At 50.8% G+C, this 13,236-nt stretch overlaps 1 protein-coding gene across 4 annotated transcripts in view; it reads left to right on the forward strand.

Annotated features, from left to right (window-relative positions):
• The window catches only part of RASAL1 (RAS protein activator like 1), a 34,006-nt gene that overhangs the window by 10,159 nt on the left and 10,611 nt on the right, over positions 1-13,236 (forward strand). For all 4 annotated transcript variants that reach the window (XR_003793171.1, XR_003793173.1, XR_003793174.1 and 1 more), the window contains 9 exons: positions 3,389-3,518; positions 5,562-5,643; positions 5,787-5,918; positions 7,714-7,802; positions 8,062-8,179; positions 8,313-8,466; positions 8,844-8,908; positions 9,202-9,314; positions 11,375-11,567. Coding sequence is in view for 1 of the 4 variants with exons in the window: in XM_029220706.1 (XP_029076539.1) it covers positions 3,389-3,518; positions 5,562-5,643; positions 5,787-5,918; positions 7,714-7,802; positions 8,062-8,179; positions 8,313-8,466; positions 8,844-8,908; positions 9,202-9,314; positions 11,375-11,567 (1,076 nt within the window). In the remaining 3 variants the exon portion in view is untranslated. The remainder of the gene's footprint in view (positions 1-3,388; positions 3,519-5,561; positions 5,644-5,786; positions 5,919-7,713; positions 7,803-8,061; positions 8,180-8,312; positions 8,467-8,843; positions 8,909-9,201; positions 9,315-11,374; positions 11,568-13,236) is intronic.

The raw sequence follows: 13,236 nt of genomic DNA on the forward strand, positions 1-13,236 counted from the left end.
CTTGATCTTTTGTTAGCACTTTTATGAATTCATCAGTTTTCCATTAGAGTTCTGAATCTATGAGTGAGATTGAAGACCTTTTTATATATTCAAGGGTCACTTTATTTCCTTTTTTGTCTATTGTCTATTCACATTGTATGTGTATTGTTCACCCACTGAGTTGTTGCCTTTTCTTACCGATTTGTAGGAGCCCTTTACATGTGAGGAAAATGAACTTTATCATATTAGCTGCAAAGTGTTTTTCTCCCTTGTGGCTTATATTTTGACTTTGATTACAATTTTTTCCAGAAGAAAATTTGTTTCTTTTTTTGTAGTCAACAATTTTTTTTGGCTTTTGATTTTCTGTGATACCTAAAAGGCTTTCTCAACCCTAAGATTAAGACAATTTTTTTTTACATGATTCTTTCAAGGAACAATTTGTTTCCATTTTTTTTTTTTTTTTTTGCAGTTAAGTCTTTCATCTATTTGGAATTTACCCAGATACAAAGTATGGGGTAGGGATTAAACTTTACTACTTTTTGTCTAGATGACTACTACTTGTCTTGACACCATTTATTGAATAATAAATATATTTTTTCATTAGTGAGCGTTAGTTGACAGCCTATGTGCCAATCATCATAATCGTCACTCCTATTTAACGAGGGCTTGTTATGTGCCCGGCACAATGCTAAGTACTTTACATTTAGTCCTCACAACACCAAATGAAGTATGCACCAGAATGATCTCAAATTCACAGCTGATGGGAAGTGAGGCTTGGAGAGGTGGGGTGACTTGTCCCTCCTAGATGTTGCAGAGGTGGGAATTGACACCAGGCTGTGCCTGCCTCCTAAGTCTGTGTTCTTAACGTGTCCACTGAGCTGTCCCCAGTGTGCCTCAAACATCCACCCAAGGGGGTGGAATTAAATTAATGACATATAAGGCTTAACTTCAAGGAACTTATGGACAGATAGAAAAATAAAACACATTTACCCAGAACAGGGAGGAAGAAAAAATCGAAACTGTCATGTGTCTGTGGGTGCCTTTTATTTTTTAAATAAACTGTCATGTGTCTGTGGGGTGGAGGTATGTGAGGCATCACTGGCATGATAGAGGGCAGTGAGGGCTAGTGTGGTTAAGGAAGGCTTCCTGGAGGAAGGGGAATGAGTTAGTTCTTAAAGATGCTTTGGCAAAGATGCTAAGGCACATCTCCATGGATCCTCTTCTAAGGTCAGGTGTAAACCAGGCCAGATGGAATACTTGACGGGGGTTGATTGGGGAGGAGGCCAGAGTCTGGACTTTCTTCTGGAGACACTAGGGAGTCATCGATGGTCCCTGAGTAAGACAGTGAAGAGATTGGAGCCATAATATCAGAGGATGCACTGACAGAAGAGATTAGATACATTTTCAGAAGGTTTCTGTGCTACCGTGTGGATATTGGATCACAGTGGGACAGGAGTAGATGTGGGAGATCAATTAGGTATCTGTTGCAATAATCAAGTGAGAAAAACTGATGGCACCCTGGACTTGGGGGTAGCGGTGGAGCTAGAGAGGTGAGATGCAACTTACACTTCCAGCAGCATGAGGGAACTAGATCCTCAGAAGGGCCCTCCTGCCACGTAACAGTGAGATCCTGAATTAGATGCAATTCCTAATACATTGTTGGAAGGATGTAAAGAAGGAAAAATCCCTCAGTGTTCCTCCCCCCACCTCCTGCAAATCATGAGCTAAAACCTAACGGGGAGTGGTGAGCAACAAGAAAGGAAATCAGGAAGGATTTCCCTGAAAGTAAATGTCAATATCAAATTCACAGTCAACAAACAGGCTGAATCTTAGGCTAGGGGGAAGACAGATATTACTGAATCTGAGAATTCCCCATTAGATTGAGACCCTTAAAAGGTTCCAGAATAAGCAACCACCACTGCTCTCCAGGGATAAGCATCTTCATGTTGAATGTCCCACAGAGTGAGCTCCAACAAGCATGGCTTCACAATCAAAGAATACCACACACTCAAGGAAGTGTGCCATGCCACCATGAGCAAGAGTCGGCAGAAACAATGGCCATCAGATTTAGACCCATAAAGACTTTAGATTTTGTATTTATGATTATAGAAATTTTAAAAATTCAATAAATTAATCACCAGAAAGGGCCAGCAATAACCATGACAAATTAAAGCAATACCTTAAAAAAATAGACTGACTTGGAAAAGAACCAAATCAAACTTTTAGAGATAAAAAGTACAATTGTTGACATTGAAAACTGAGTGGCTGAGTTCAACAGCAGATCGTTCATTCAGAAAGAAATTATTTAAACCTCAGCCCAGAGAAGTGAAAAGGAAAGTGTAAAAGCGAAGTTGAAGGCATAGAAAATAACTGAGAAGGTCTAACATTCATTTAATTGGAGCCCTAGAAGCAGAAAATAGAAAAAGCTGGGGAGAGGAAATGATAAAAAAAATAGATCACCTGGAATTTTCCAAAACTCAAGGAAGGGCATGAGTCCATAAGTAGGAGAAGCACAACCTGTACTAAGGCAGGATTAAAAAAAAAAAATCCTTACCTAGACACATTGTGGGGAAACTGCAGCAAACATCAAAGCCATAGTCCTTAAACTTGGCAAAGATAGACTGTTCACACAAGATCAATTATTAGGCTGAAATGACTTCCCAATAACTACAATCAAAGCTGGAAGTCAGTGAACAATATCTCTAACGTGTTGAGAGAAATGAGAGAGAGGGAGAAGGAGAGAGGGAGAAGTTAAGACTGAGACTAAGATTGACTTGATTGATTCAAGCAGAGAGCCTGAATGAAGGCTCAGAGATAGGAATGTCCAAGTTTTTTTTGTTTTTTTTGTTTCCGCGGTACACCGGCCTCTCACTGTTGTGGCCTCTCCCGTTGCGGAGCACAGGCTCCGGATGCACAGGCTCTGGACGCGCAGGCTCAGCGGCCATGGCTCACGGGCCCAGCCGCTCTGCGGCATGTGGGATCTTCCCGGACCGGGGCACGAACCCGTGTCCCCTGCATCGGCAGGCGGACTCTCAACCACTGCGCCACCAGGGCAGCCCCAAGGTTTTTTGAGGGGAGAGTATATTGGGACTAAATGACGCAGGGCTTTATATATCAGGATGAAGAGTGTGATAGTCCCTGGTTAGGGGCATTGGCCCTAGAACTATACTGCCTGTGTTTAAATCCTAGCTCTGCTGTTTACTAGCTGTGGGATCATGGGCAAAGCTCCTTCCTCGCTGTGCCTCATTTTCCTCATCTGGAAGCAGGGATAATTACAGTACCTACAACAGAAGGCTAACATGAGAGGTCCAAGACTCAATACCTTTTTAATGTTAATTGAATTTTTAAGTTAATGCAATGTCGAGCCCACGGTAGGTGCTTAATGAATGTTAGTGCCTGCACCCTCCAGGAATTGATAGCTGGATCAACCTGAGCCATGTGGACCCTGATGCAGAGGTGCAGGGTGAGATCTGCCTGGCCGTGCAGATGCTGGAGGATGTGAGGGGCCGTTGTCTTCGCTGTCACGTGCTCCAGGCCAGGTATGGTCATGATGGGGGATTGGATGGGGGGATGGTCTGGGAATGAGCAGAAATCCACTGGGTCCTCCTGCCTTGAGACCACCTCTCTCCTGGCACACTTCTGGGCTCACAACCAGGATCCTTGGCAGGCAAACGGTCCAAGCTCACCAGGTTGCAAATTTCTTGGGTTAAAGCACAAGCAAAATCTTTGTTGGGGCCCCAGTGAGTAGCAGCCAAAGGCCAGATACTCAGGATAACCAGACAGATGAGTGTGGAGGTGTATTAATCAAATTGTAAGTGATAGACACCCAATTCATACTGGCTTAAGCAGATTGGCTTGTATGAATGACATGCAGCTTCAGGCATGGCTGGATCCAGGTGCTCCAACAGTGACATCAGGAATCTGTAGAAATAGATTCCTTGGATGTCTTTTGTATTAACTTCATCCTCAGACAGTCTCTCCCCAAAGTAGGGGCAAAGATGACCCCAGAAGCCCCAGACTGGCATCCTATCAACTTGGCAGCTCCAATGGAAAAAGAACTTCTGTCTTTCACCATTTCCAACCAATATCCTGGGACTAATTCTTATTGACCCAGTCTGGGGTACATGCCTATCACTAAACCAATTACACTGACTCTGACTGGTCAGGCCTGAGTTCCAAGCCCATTCCTGCAGTGGAAGGAGGGATCAACTCACATAGGTCATGTGGACTGGGAGAGAGGGAGGGGTAGGTCCTGTCCCAAAGAAACATAAGAAGGAAGACGGATGCAGGACCAGTAAAACCCGCAGATGAACCTCCAGGGGCAGCAGCTCCTGGGATATTCATCTTCCTTCTTGCCTGTTACTCCTCTCTGTTTCTCAGCTCCCCCATTCCTCTATTTCCTTAAATACTTCCACTCCTCTTTTCCCTCCCAGCTCCTATCTTGTTTTCTGCGTTTTATTTCAACACCTTACTCCCTCGACCCTTACTTTTAGGCCAGTCCTTGCCCAGGTTGGGCTGGATCTCTATTTCTAGTTTGCTCTGTGACCTTAAAGCCCTATCTTGCCCTCTTTGTGCCTCTCCTACAACCTCCAGATTTCTGTCCCCAGCTGGGGCTCCCTGGAGTCTGGATGGAGTAGCAGGCAGGCATAGGACAAACAAAAGGACTCAGTATGGGGCAGGGACACCTCATCTGCTCTGTGCCCATGACCTCCTCCCCAGCCACAAAGCTGTGCAGGATCCCTGCAAGCAGGAGAGGGACTGATTGCAGTCGCTTAGCAACTAGGCTGGCTCCTAGGAAACCAAAGAAGGCTTTGGATGCTGAGCAGGGGTGGGAGAGGAGCAGTGGGAGGAAACAAGCAGCCCCTGGGCGTGTGTGTGGGGGAATGTCCCTGGATTTGGGGGACCTTGGGAAGGAGGGGTGGGGGAGGCTGACTGGGGTGAGCCTTTGAGTTGTCATGGCAACCAGAGGCAGGCGGGCCCTGCTTCATGCCTTTTCTTCGTCCTAGGCACAGTGTGGGCATGAGTGTTTGTTGAGTGAATGAGTGAGCTGAGCACTTACCACCTGCCGGCTGCTATGCTGAGCCCTTTACACATATTGTCACATTTAACCCTTGGCCCTGTGAGGTTGGTCTGTTATTACTCCGATTTTCCAGATGAAGAAACAGGCTCAGGGAGGTAAAGTAAATTTTCCTAGTGTCACCCAGCCAGTGAATGGGAGAGTCAGGCTTTGAACCCTGGCATCTGGTCTGCCATCCAGAGGCTTCAGGGAAACTGAGGCTCCCTTCCCCCTCCTCACTGCACCTTCACCTGTGATGTTCAGCTTGACCTTTCGGTGCCTCAGTTTCCTTCCCTAGAAAATAGGGGCATAGTAGCGTGTCCTCGTAGGGTGGCATTAGTCAATAGGAAGATACTGGGTTTGGATGGCTCTGGTGAGGGATGCTCCTCGCTGGATCCCTACAATGGGGTAGTTCGTTGCCTTGGAAACCAGCAGTATTTGAATGGTCTACCCTGAACCCCCTTTCCAAGGTCTTGCTCCTCAAGGGTCCTGTGACCCCCCCACCCCTCACTTCATCTGTCCCCAGGGACCTGGCCCCCCGAGACATCTCCGGCACATCTGACCCATTTGCACGTGTGTTTTGGGGCAGCCAGAGCTTGGAGACTTCGGTAAGTGGTGTAGCGGAGCCGGGAGAGTGGGGCATCAGGTGACCTTGGGAAAGCCACTTAACCTCTCTGAAGCTCAGTTTTACCATCTGTAAAATGGGGACAGTGGTCCCATTAGCTCTCTGTCTCACTCCCTCCTTTCCCAGACCATCAAGAAGACTCGCTTCCCACACTGGGATGAGGTGCTGGAGCTGCGGGAGATGCCAGGTCCCCCATCCCCGCTGCGGGTGGAGCTCTGGGACTGGGACATGGTTGGCAAGAATGACTTCTTGGGCATGGTGAGCACGCCCCCCCCAACACCCGCCTCCCCTGACACCCTCCGTGGCTTCCCATTGCCTCCAAGGGTGAAGGGGGAGATGGGTTGGGCATCTTCGGGCTTGCTTGGAAGGGTAGATGTGAAGCCTGCCTCATCAGGTCCCCTGGCCAGGCCTCTGGGTGATGGAGTGCCATTGTTCCATTGGTGCAGGAACCTGTCCAAGGTCACAGGGTGGGCCCAGATTCTTATTCTGGGATGAAAGTACCCAGGATGACTCTCTGCTAGCCCTGTGCTAAGTGCTTCTCCAGCATCACCTCATTGGCCATCATCACCTGATGGCCACTGTTAAGAGGCTAGGACCATTGTTGTCCCCGTTTTACAGATGGGAATACGAAGGTTCAGAGAGGTTAAGTGGCTTTCCCAAGGTCATATGATTAAGAAATGGCAGAGTCAAGATTTGAGTTCAGGTCTCTCTGATTCCAGAATCTAAGTCTAACTCTTACTCCTGGAAGCACTGGGCTCAAGGTCTTTCTCTTGGAACCTCAGTCTTCCCATCTGTAAAATGCGTGTGACTTTTCTTGCCTCTCAGTAGTAGTGGATGTATACTCAGACTTGACAGTTTTGGGTTTTTTTCCAGCCGCACTGCGTAATCAGGGGTTGAACCTGGGCCGCAGCAGTGAAAACACTAAATCCTAACCGCTAGGCCACCAGGGAACTCCAAAGGCTGACAGTTTTTAAAAGGAGGCAATATTAGAGCAAATAAGAGGAAGACTTGGTTGTGCACTCCTGGTGGGACTATAAAGTGGTGCGGCGGCTTTGGAAGACGGTCTGGCAGTTCCTCAAATGATTAAAGACGGCGCTACCACGTGACCCAGCAGCTCTACTCCTAGGTGTGTGCCAAAGAGAAATGAAAACTTATATCCACACCAGAAAGGTTACATTAATGTGCATAGCAGCATCGTTCATAATAGCCAAAAGTAGAAACAGCCCAAACGTCTATCAACAGATGAATGAATAAACAAAATGTAGTATATCCACACAATGGAATACTATTCAGCCATAAAAAGGAACAAAGTACTGACACATGCTACAACGTGGATGAACTTTGAAAACACAATGCTAAGTGAAAGAAGTCAGTCCAAAACCTCCCACATCTTATATGATTTAATTTATATGAGATGTCTAATACGAGCAAATCTATAAAGACATAAAGTAGATAAGTCGTTGCCAGGGGCTGGGGGATGGGGAGTGATTGCTAATGGGTATAGGCTTTTTTTTGGTGGGGGAACTGATAGAAAATGGACTGAAATTAGTGGTGATGGTCACACAACTCTGTGAATATACTAAAAACCACTGAATCATGCGCTTTAAATCAGTGAATTGTATGGGATGTGAATTATATCTCTGTAAAGTTGTTATTTAAAAAGAGAGGGAGGTGGGGCTTGCGGGCCTTCTGGACTGTCTTTATTATTTATTTATTTATTTACTTTTGGCCACGCCACTGGCCCACCAGGGAATTCCCTCTATGCCTTTTGATAGATGCAAGTTTCGTCCCTAAACAGAGCTGAAAATACACTCAGTCCAGACATGCTGTCTCTAGCAGCTGTGTGACCTCGGGCAAGTCACTCCACTTCTCTGAACCTCAGTTTCCTCAACTGTAAATTAAGTGTCCCCTGGAGGCCCTCAGGATACGGTATGGGAGGAGGAGGTAGCCCTTGGCGGGCTTTGCCGCCCCTCCTTGGGTGGGCAGCCCAACCTCTTCTTCCAGGGCTGGGTGGGGCAGAGCTCTGCTGAGGGTCTGTGTGTCCCCCCCACAGGTGGAGTTCCCCCCGCAGGTCCTACAGCAGAACCCGCCCAATGGCTGGTTCCACCTCCTGCCCTTTCCCAGAGCGGAGGAGGATTCTGGGTAAACGTGGGTACAGAGGGAGGAGGCTGGGCTGGAACCATGTTGGGTACCACCTTCAGCTTGTATTATTACAGTATTTATACCGGTTGATATCTGTTCACACCTGTTTATACTGGCCACACCTGCCCACACCTGTCCACACCTGTCTTGTTTTACAAATATCTATGCTCTTTACCTGTACTCACACCTGACTACCTTGGCTCACCGCGCTGGCCCATACATACTTACGTTCCTTCACCTGTGATCTGGCCCTGGCCAGGGGGAGCCTGGGTGCTCTTCGGCTGAAGGTGCGCCTGACCGAGGACCGCATCCTGCCCTCCCAGTACTACCAGCCACTCAGGGAGTTGCTCATGGAGTCTGTGCTGGGGCCGGCAGAGGTGGGTGCATCACTGCAGGTGGGCAGGGATCTGGATCATGGCCTCCCCTTGCTTCAGGGATGTCTAGCTGGGCTTTTCTGCTTTGGGGTCCCAGGGCCCCAGGCCACCTCTCCTGCCTCCTGTCCTTGTGCAGGAAGATGCTGCCAGCCCCCTGGCTGTCCTGGAGGAGCTGACCTCGGGGGACTGCCGCCAGGAGCTTGCCACCAAGCTGGTGAAGCTCTTTCTTGGACAGGGCCTGGCTGGGCCCTTTCTGGACTATCTCACCCGGCGTGAGGTGGCACGGACCAGTGAGTTGCCTGCATGACCCTCATGCATCACTCCCCAAGGATGAGTCTGCAGCGCGTCTCTGGGAGAGAAATGGGGGGGCCTCAGGCAGAGGGCAGGGGCTGCTGTGTCTGTATGTGTCGGAGGTGGCACGGGCTGTGCACTCCCAGTCAGCTGGGAGCATGGTCCTGGGTTCAGGCCCTGGTTTTGCTACTCATGAGCTGTGTGACCTTAGGCAGCTCACTTAACCACTCCGGGCCTTTGTACTGTGAACGGAGTTGACGTTGCAAATCTCCTCAATTCCTGAGGCTGGAAGAATCATGACCCCCACCTTGGGTGGGTGGGGTGAGGTGGATTCAGCCCCCCAAATCCCAGCAAACACTTCCCTCTGTCCTCCCAGCTGACCCCAACACCCTCTTCCGTTCTAACTCCCTGGCATCCAAGTCAATGGAACAGTTTCTGAAGGTGAGTTGGTGAAGGCCTGGGGGGGCCCGGCAGCAGCTTCCTCAAGGGAACTCCCTTCCCAGTGCTTACTCGGACCCCAGAGCTTGGCTAGCCTCAGGTGGCACTGGGTGGCTGAGCTGCGGTGCTGGTGGCTGGTGGCTGGCCTAGCCCTGAGTTGCACCCCAACCCCAGCCCTTGGGCAGGCCCCCACCTCGCTCTGAACCTCTCCCTGCGTGGTCCCCCTGACCCTCGCTCACGGGCACACCCTGGCCTCGCCCTCAGCCCCGCCCCGTGTGGTGCCCCCCTGCCCCCAGCTCGTGGGCATGCCCTACCTGCACGAGGTCCTGAGGCCGGTGATTAACCGCGTCTTCGAGGAGAAGAAGTACATGGAGCTGGACCCGTGCAAGATGGACCTGGGCCGCACCAGGTGAGCCAAGCCTGAGGGGTGAACCCTCCACCGGCCCCTTGTCTGCCTGCAGCCTTGTCAGGCCAGGTCTCTGCCGACTGCCCGCCACCCCTCCCTCCAGCACGGCTGCTCAGGAGCCCCGCATTCTACCCCAAAGCCTCCCCTGCAAGCGCCCAGCCCCTCAGACAGTGTCGTGCAGTGGTTATGGGCAGGACTCTGAGACATGAGCTCCCTGGGTCCAAATCCCAGCTCTGCCACACCTGCTGGGCAAGTTACTTAAACCCCCGTGAATATCTACCTGATGGATTGTCATGAGAATTAACTGAGTTATATACACAAAGCCCAGCATTAACTAATACTCCATAAGTACTAGTTATTTCTGTTATCCTGGTGGTGGTGGCTGAGGCCCTTGGGGGAGGGCCCAGTGTGGGTTTGCGAGCAGAGGTGGCATCCTGCAGCGCTCGATGACATGGGGTTAGGGAGCAGGGCAGTGACAGGGTCGGGGGAGTCAGTTCATGCCTCCCTGGGCTCCTCCTTTCTTTTTTTGTTTTGGCCGTGCCGTGCAGCATACGGGATCTTAGTTCCCTGACCAGGGATCGAACCCGCGCCCCCTGCAGTGCAAGTGCAGAGTCTTAACCACTGGACCGCCGGGGAAGCCCATGGGCTCCTCCTTTCTTGCCAGGACTTTCCTCCTCCAGCTAGGGTGGGTGGGCTTGTTCCTGCCAAGCCATCCGAGCCGGTTGCTGGGCAGTCCATTGGGGACCATGGTGGAGGCAGGAGAGGGTCTTTCCTTCACTTTGGGCCTTGCCCAGCAAGTGCTGCCCACACCTTCCGACCACCCCGGAGGCAGGTATTAGGATCCCTCTTTACAGATGAGGAAACTGAGGCTCAGAGAGGGGAGGTCACCTGCCTAAGGTTGCACAGTTGGGAAGTTGCAAAGTGGGGATTTGAATCCAGGCCCTGAGCAGAAGGGCAGAGTCCATCTGTGAAACCCCTAGGCCAGGGCTTTTCCCAGCACCCCTGGCAAGGATGGTGGGAGTCAGTGGGCGCCCGCAGGGAGCTGGAGCATCCAGGAAACTGGGCAGACTCTGGAACCGGCAGTCTTGAGTTATAATCTCTGTTCTGCCACCTATTTGCAAGGGGACCTCTCTGAGCCTCAGTTTCCTCATCTGTTAAATGGGAACAATCAGCCTACTTAATCTAACACTGGGTTGCCATTAGGATTAAATGATTCAATGCCAGAGACAATTAGTTCAGGGCTTAGCTTGTTGGGTCCAGGGCACAGTGGGGTTGAGAACCCCCAGCCTGGTTTCCATGGAATTCACAATCTGAGGGTAGGCAAGACAGACCCTAAACCTGCATGGGGACAGGAAGGAAGGGAGCAAGGTCATTGCAGGTAGAAAAGTGCTATTCCATTGTCTATTCAACGAAACAATTGTTAAGCACCTACTATGTGCCAGGCACTGGGCTGAAAGCTGAGTTCGTAGCAGGGAGAAAATGGACACAAGTCCCTCTTCTCAGGGGAGACAGATAGTAAACTAAAGAAGGTTATTGCAGGCGATCAGTGGAAAGGAGGGAGATAAAGTGAGGGAGGGTCCTGGCAAGAGCCAGAAGCAGGGGAGGGGCTTGCAATATTCCGTAGGGTGTCACAGGGACAGCCTCCCAGAGAAGGGGACATGGAAGCAAAGACTTGGAGGAGTTGAGGGAGGGAGTCGTGCACAGATCTGCTGGAAGAGTGTTGCAGGCAAGGAGAACTGCAAGTGCAAAGGTCCTGGGGCAGGAGTGTGTGTCTGGCAGGTCCATGCTGAAAATGCACTGAACCAGGGTCCTTGATGATGAGCAGTGGGGGAGGGATGGCCTCTTTGAGGAGGTGATTCCCAGCAGGGGGATCAGCAGGTACAAAGGCTCCAAGACAGAAATAAGCTCCGTGTGTTGAAGCAGCTGCAGTGGAATGGTAGGAGGGGAGGCCATGGAGATGGGATGGGAAGGTGGGTGCTCTCTGAGCTCAGTGGGGGCCCATGGAGGGTTTCGAGCAGGCAGATGCCAGGCTCTGAGGTGGAGCCCTCCACTTGCTCCCCCAGGAGAATCTCCTTCAAGGGTGCACCCTCCGAGGAGCACGTGCGGGAGGCCAGCCTGGGACTGCTGACGGGCTACCTGGGGCCCATCTTGGATACCATTGTGGGCTCCGTGGGGCGCTGCCCGCCCGCCATCCGTCTCGCCTTCAAGCAGCTGCGCCAGTGCGTGGAGGAGCGCTTTCCCCAGGCAGAGCACAAGGTGGGCCAGGCACTCCCACTGGGCAGATGGGGAGACTGAGGCTGGGGAGGGGCAGTAGCTTGTCCAGGGTCACAGGGAGAGGAAGGGCAGGGGCGGGACAAAACCTGGGCTGCCTACGCTGAAGTGCTGTGTGTCTTGGCAGAAGTGGGGACAGCGTTCTGATAGGCTCTGGGACCCGGGGTGATCATGATGGTGATCGTGATGATGATAATAATAGCAGTTAACACTATATATAGCCCTTTCTAGGAGTCAGACCTTGTTTTACACATTTATTACCTCGTCTAGTCTTCACTTCCACCCTACGAGCCGGGTGCCAGTATTATTCCATTTTACAGAGGAGGAAACTGAGGCCCAGAGAGGTTAAGTTACACAGCTAGGAGGGGGTAGTGATGGGATAGGCACCCACCCAGGCAGACTCCTGAACCTGTGCTCATAACCACCAAATAATACAGTCTGGCGCAAAGCAAGTGCTTCTTAAATTCCAGCTATTAGGAGAGACAGAGAGACAGAGAGACAGAGATGGCTGGCACACAGTACTCAGTAGCAGACACCTAAAATAAAGTCTAAAAAGAAATCCCTGCACCTGCTAGTGCTTTTCTAATACTGATACAAAAGTTGAACTCTAGGTGCTGTAGGGTTCAGGCAGGTGAGGTAAATGAACAGAGCAGTCAAGGTGTTGCACAGTAGGGAGTGGTAGGGACTGTGGCAAACTGGAGCTCCCACAGCTTGTCTTAAAGGGGCAGATCCAGACAATCAATTATTGCCATGTAGGAATGGGGACCCAATATTGCCTGATCTTAAGAGTTTTTTTGTTTTTTAATCCAACAGTCTGGATTTTATGTGTGGAATCTTATTTTTTAAATTTTGGCACTAGTTTACCTAACAACAATAACACAACAATAATACTTTGAGCCAATCATTACACGTTTGCAGCTGGACTGGCCTGTGGGTTGCCAGTTTGAGACCCCCAGGTTTAATGCTCAGCATGCCTTCCGAGGTGGCGGTCACGGTCCTTGCTTACAAATGACACCGAGTGAGGCTAGGTCTTACACAGCACTGACATAATAGAAATGCAGACTGGGGTTCGCTTTGCAGAAAGATCTAGGACCCACTAAATGTTGGAGATGTAATGGCCCAACCCCTAGAGCCTGGGTTAAGAGGTCCTGATTTATGCCACACCTCTCCCCACTTACAGATGGGGAAACCGAGGCCCAGAGAGGTGAGGCACCTTGGCCAAGAGCCATGGACTCAAGGCTAGGCCTCCAGACTCGCAGTGGGAACCTCTTCCTTCTTCCCTCATCCCTGCCTGAGGAGTGAGCTCTGGGCCTCCAAACTGGGACACGAGTGATTTACCCCAAAGCTGCAGGGCTCTTGCCTGGGTTGCCAGTGGAGGTGCTAAGTGGGACACAGCCAAGGCAGGGAGGAAGGGAGGGAAGCGGGAGGCCAGCGCCCCAGACGGCCTGGCCCTTGTGGGAGGAACCAAGATCAATGACACCCAAGTGTCCCCCAGTTTTCAGCCTCCATGGTAGGCAGAGGCCACGGGCAGGGAGCAGGGACTTCCTCAGGCCCACGAGGATGGGTGGGGTCGCAGGAACCCAAGGGAGCCCCTTTCTTCGCCGCTCTGATACTTGTTCCTCCTTCTTAAGAAAGGAGGAAGTTGATGAGCTGA

The sequence above is a fragment of the Monodon monoceros genome, unplaced genomic scaffold (genome assembly GCF_005190385.1).
Source record: "Monodon monoceros isolate NGI ecotype Baffin Bay Population unplaced genomic scaffold, NGI_Narwhal_1 Super_Scaffold_1, whole genome shotgun sequence".
Classification (NCBI taxonomy): domain Eukaryota; kingdom Metazoa; phylum Chordata; class Mammalia; order Artiodactyla; family Monodontidae; genus Monodon; species Monodon monoceros.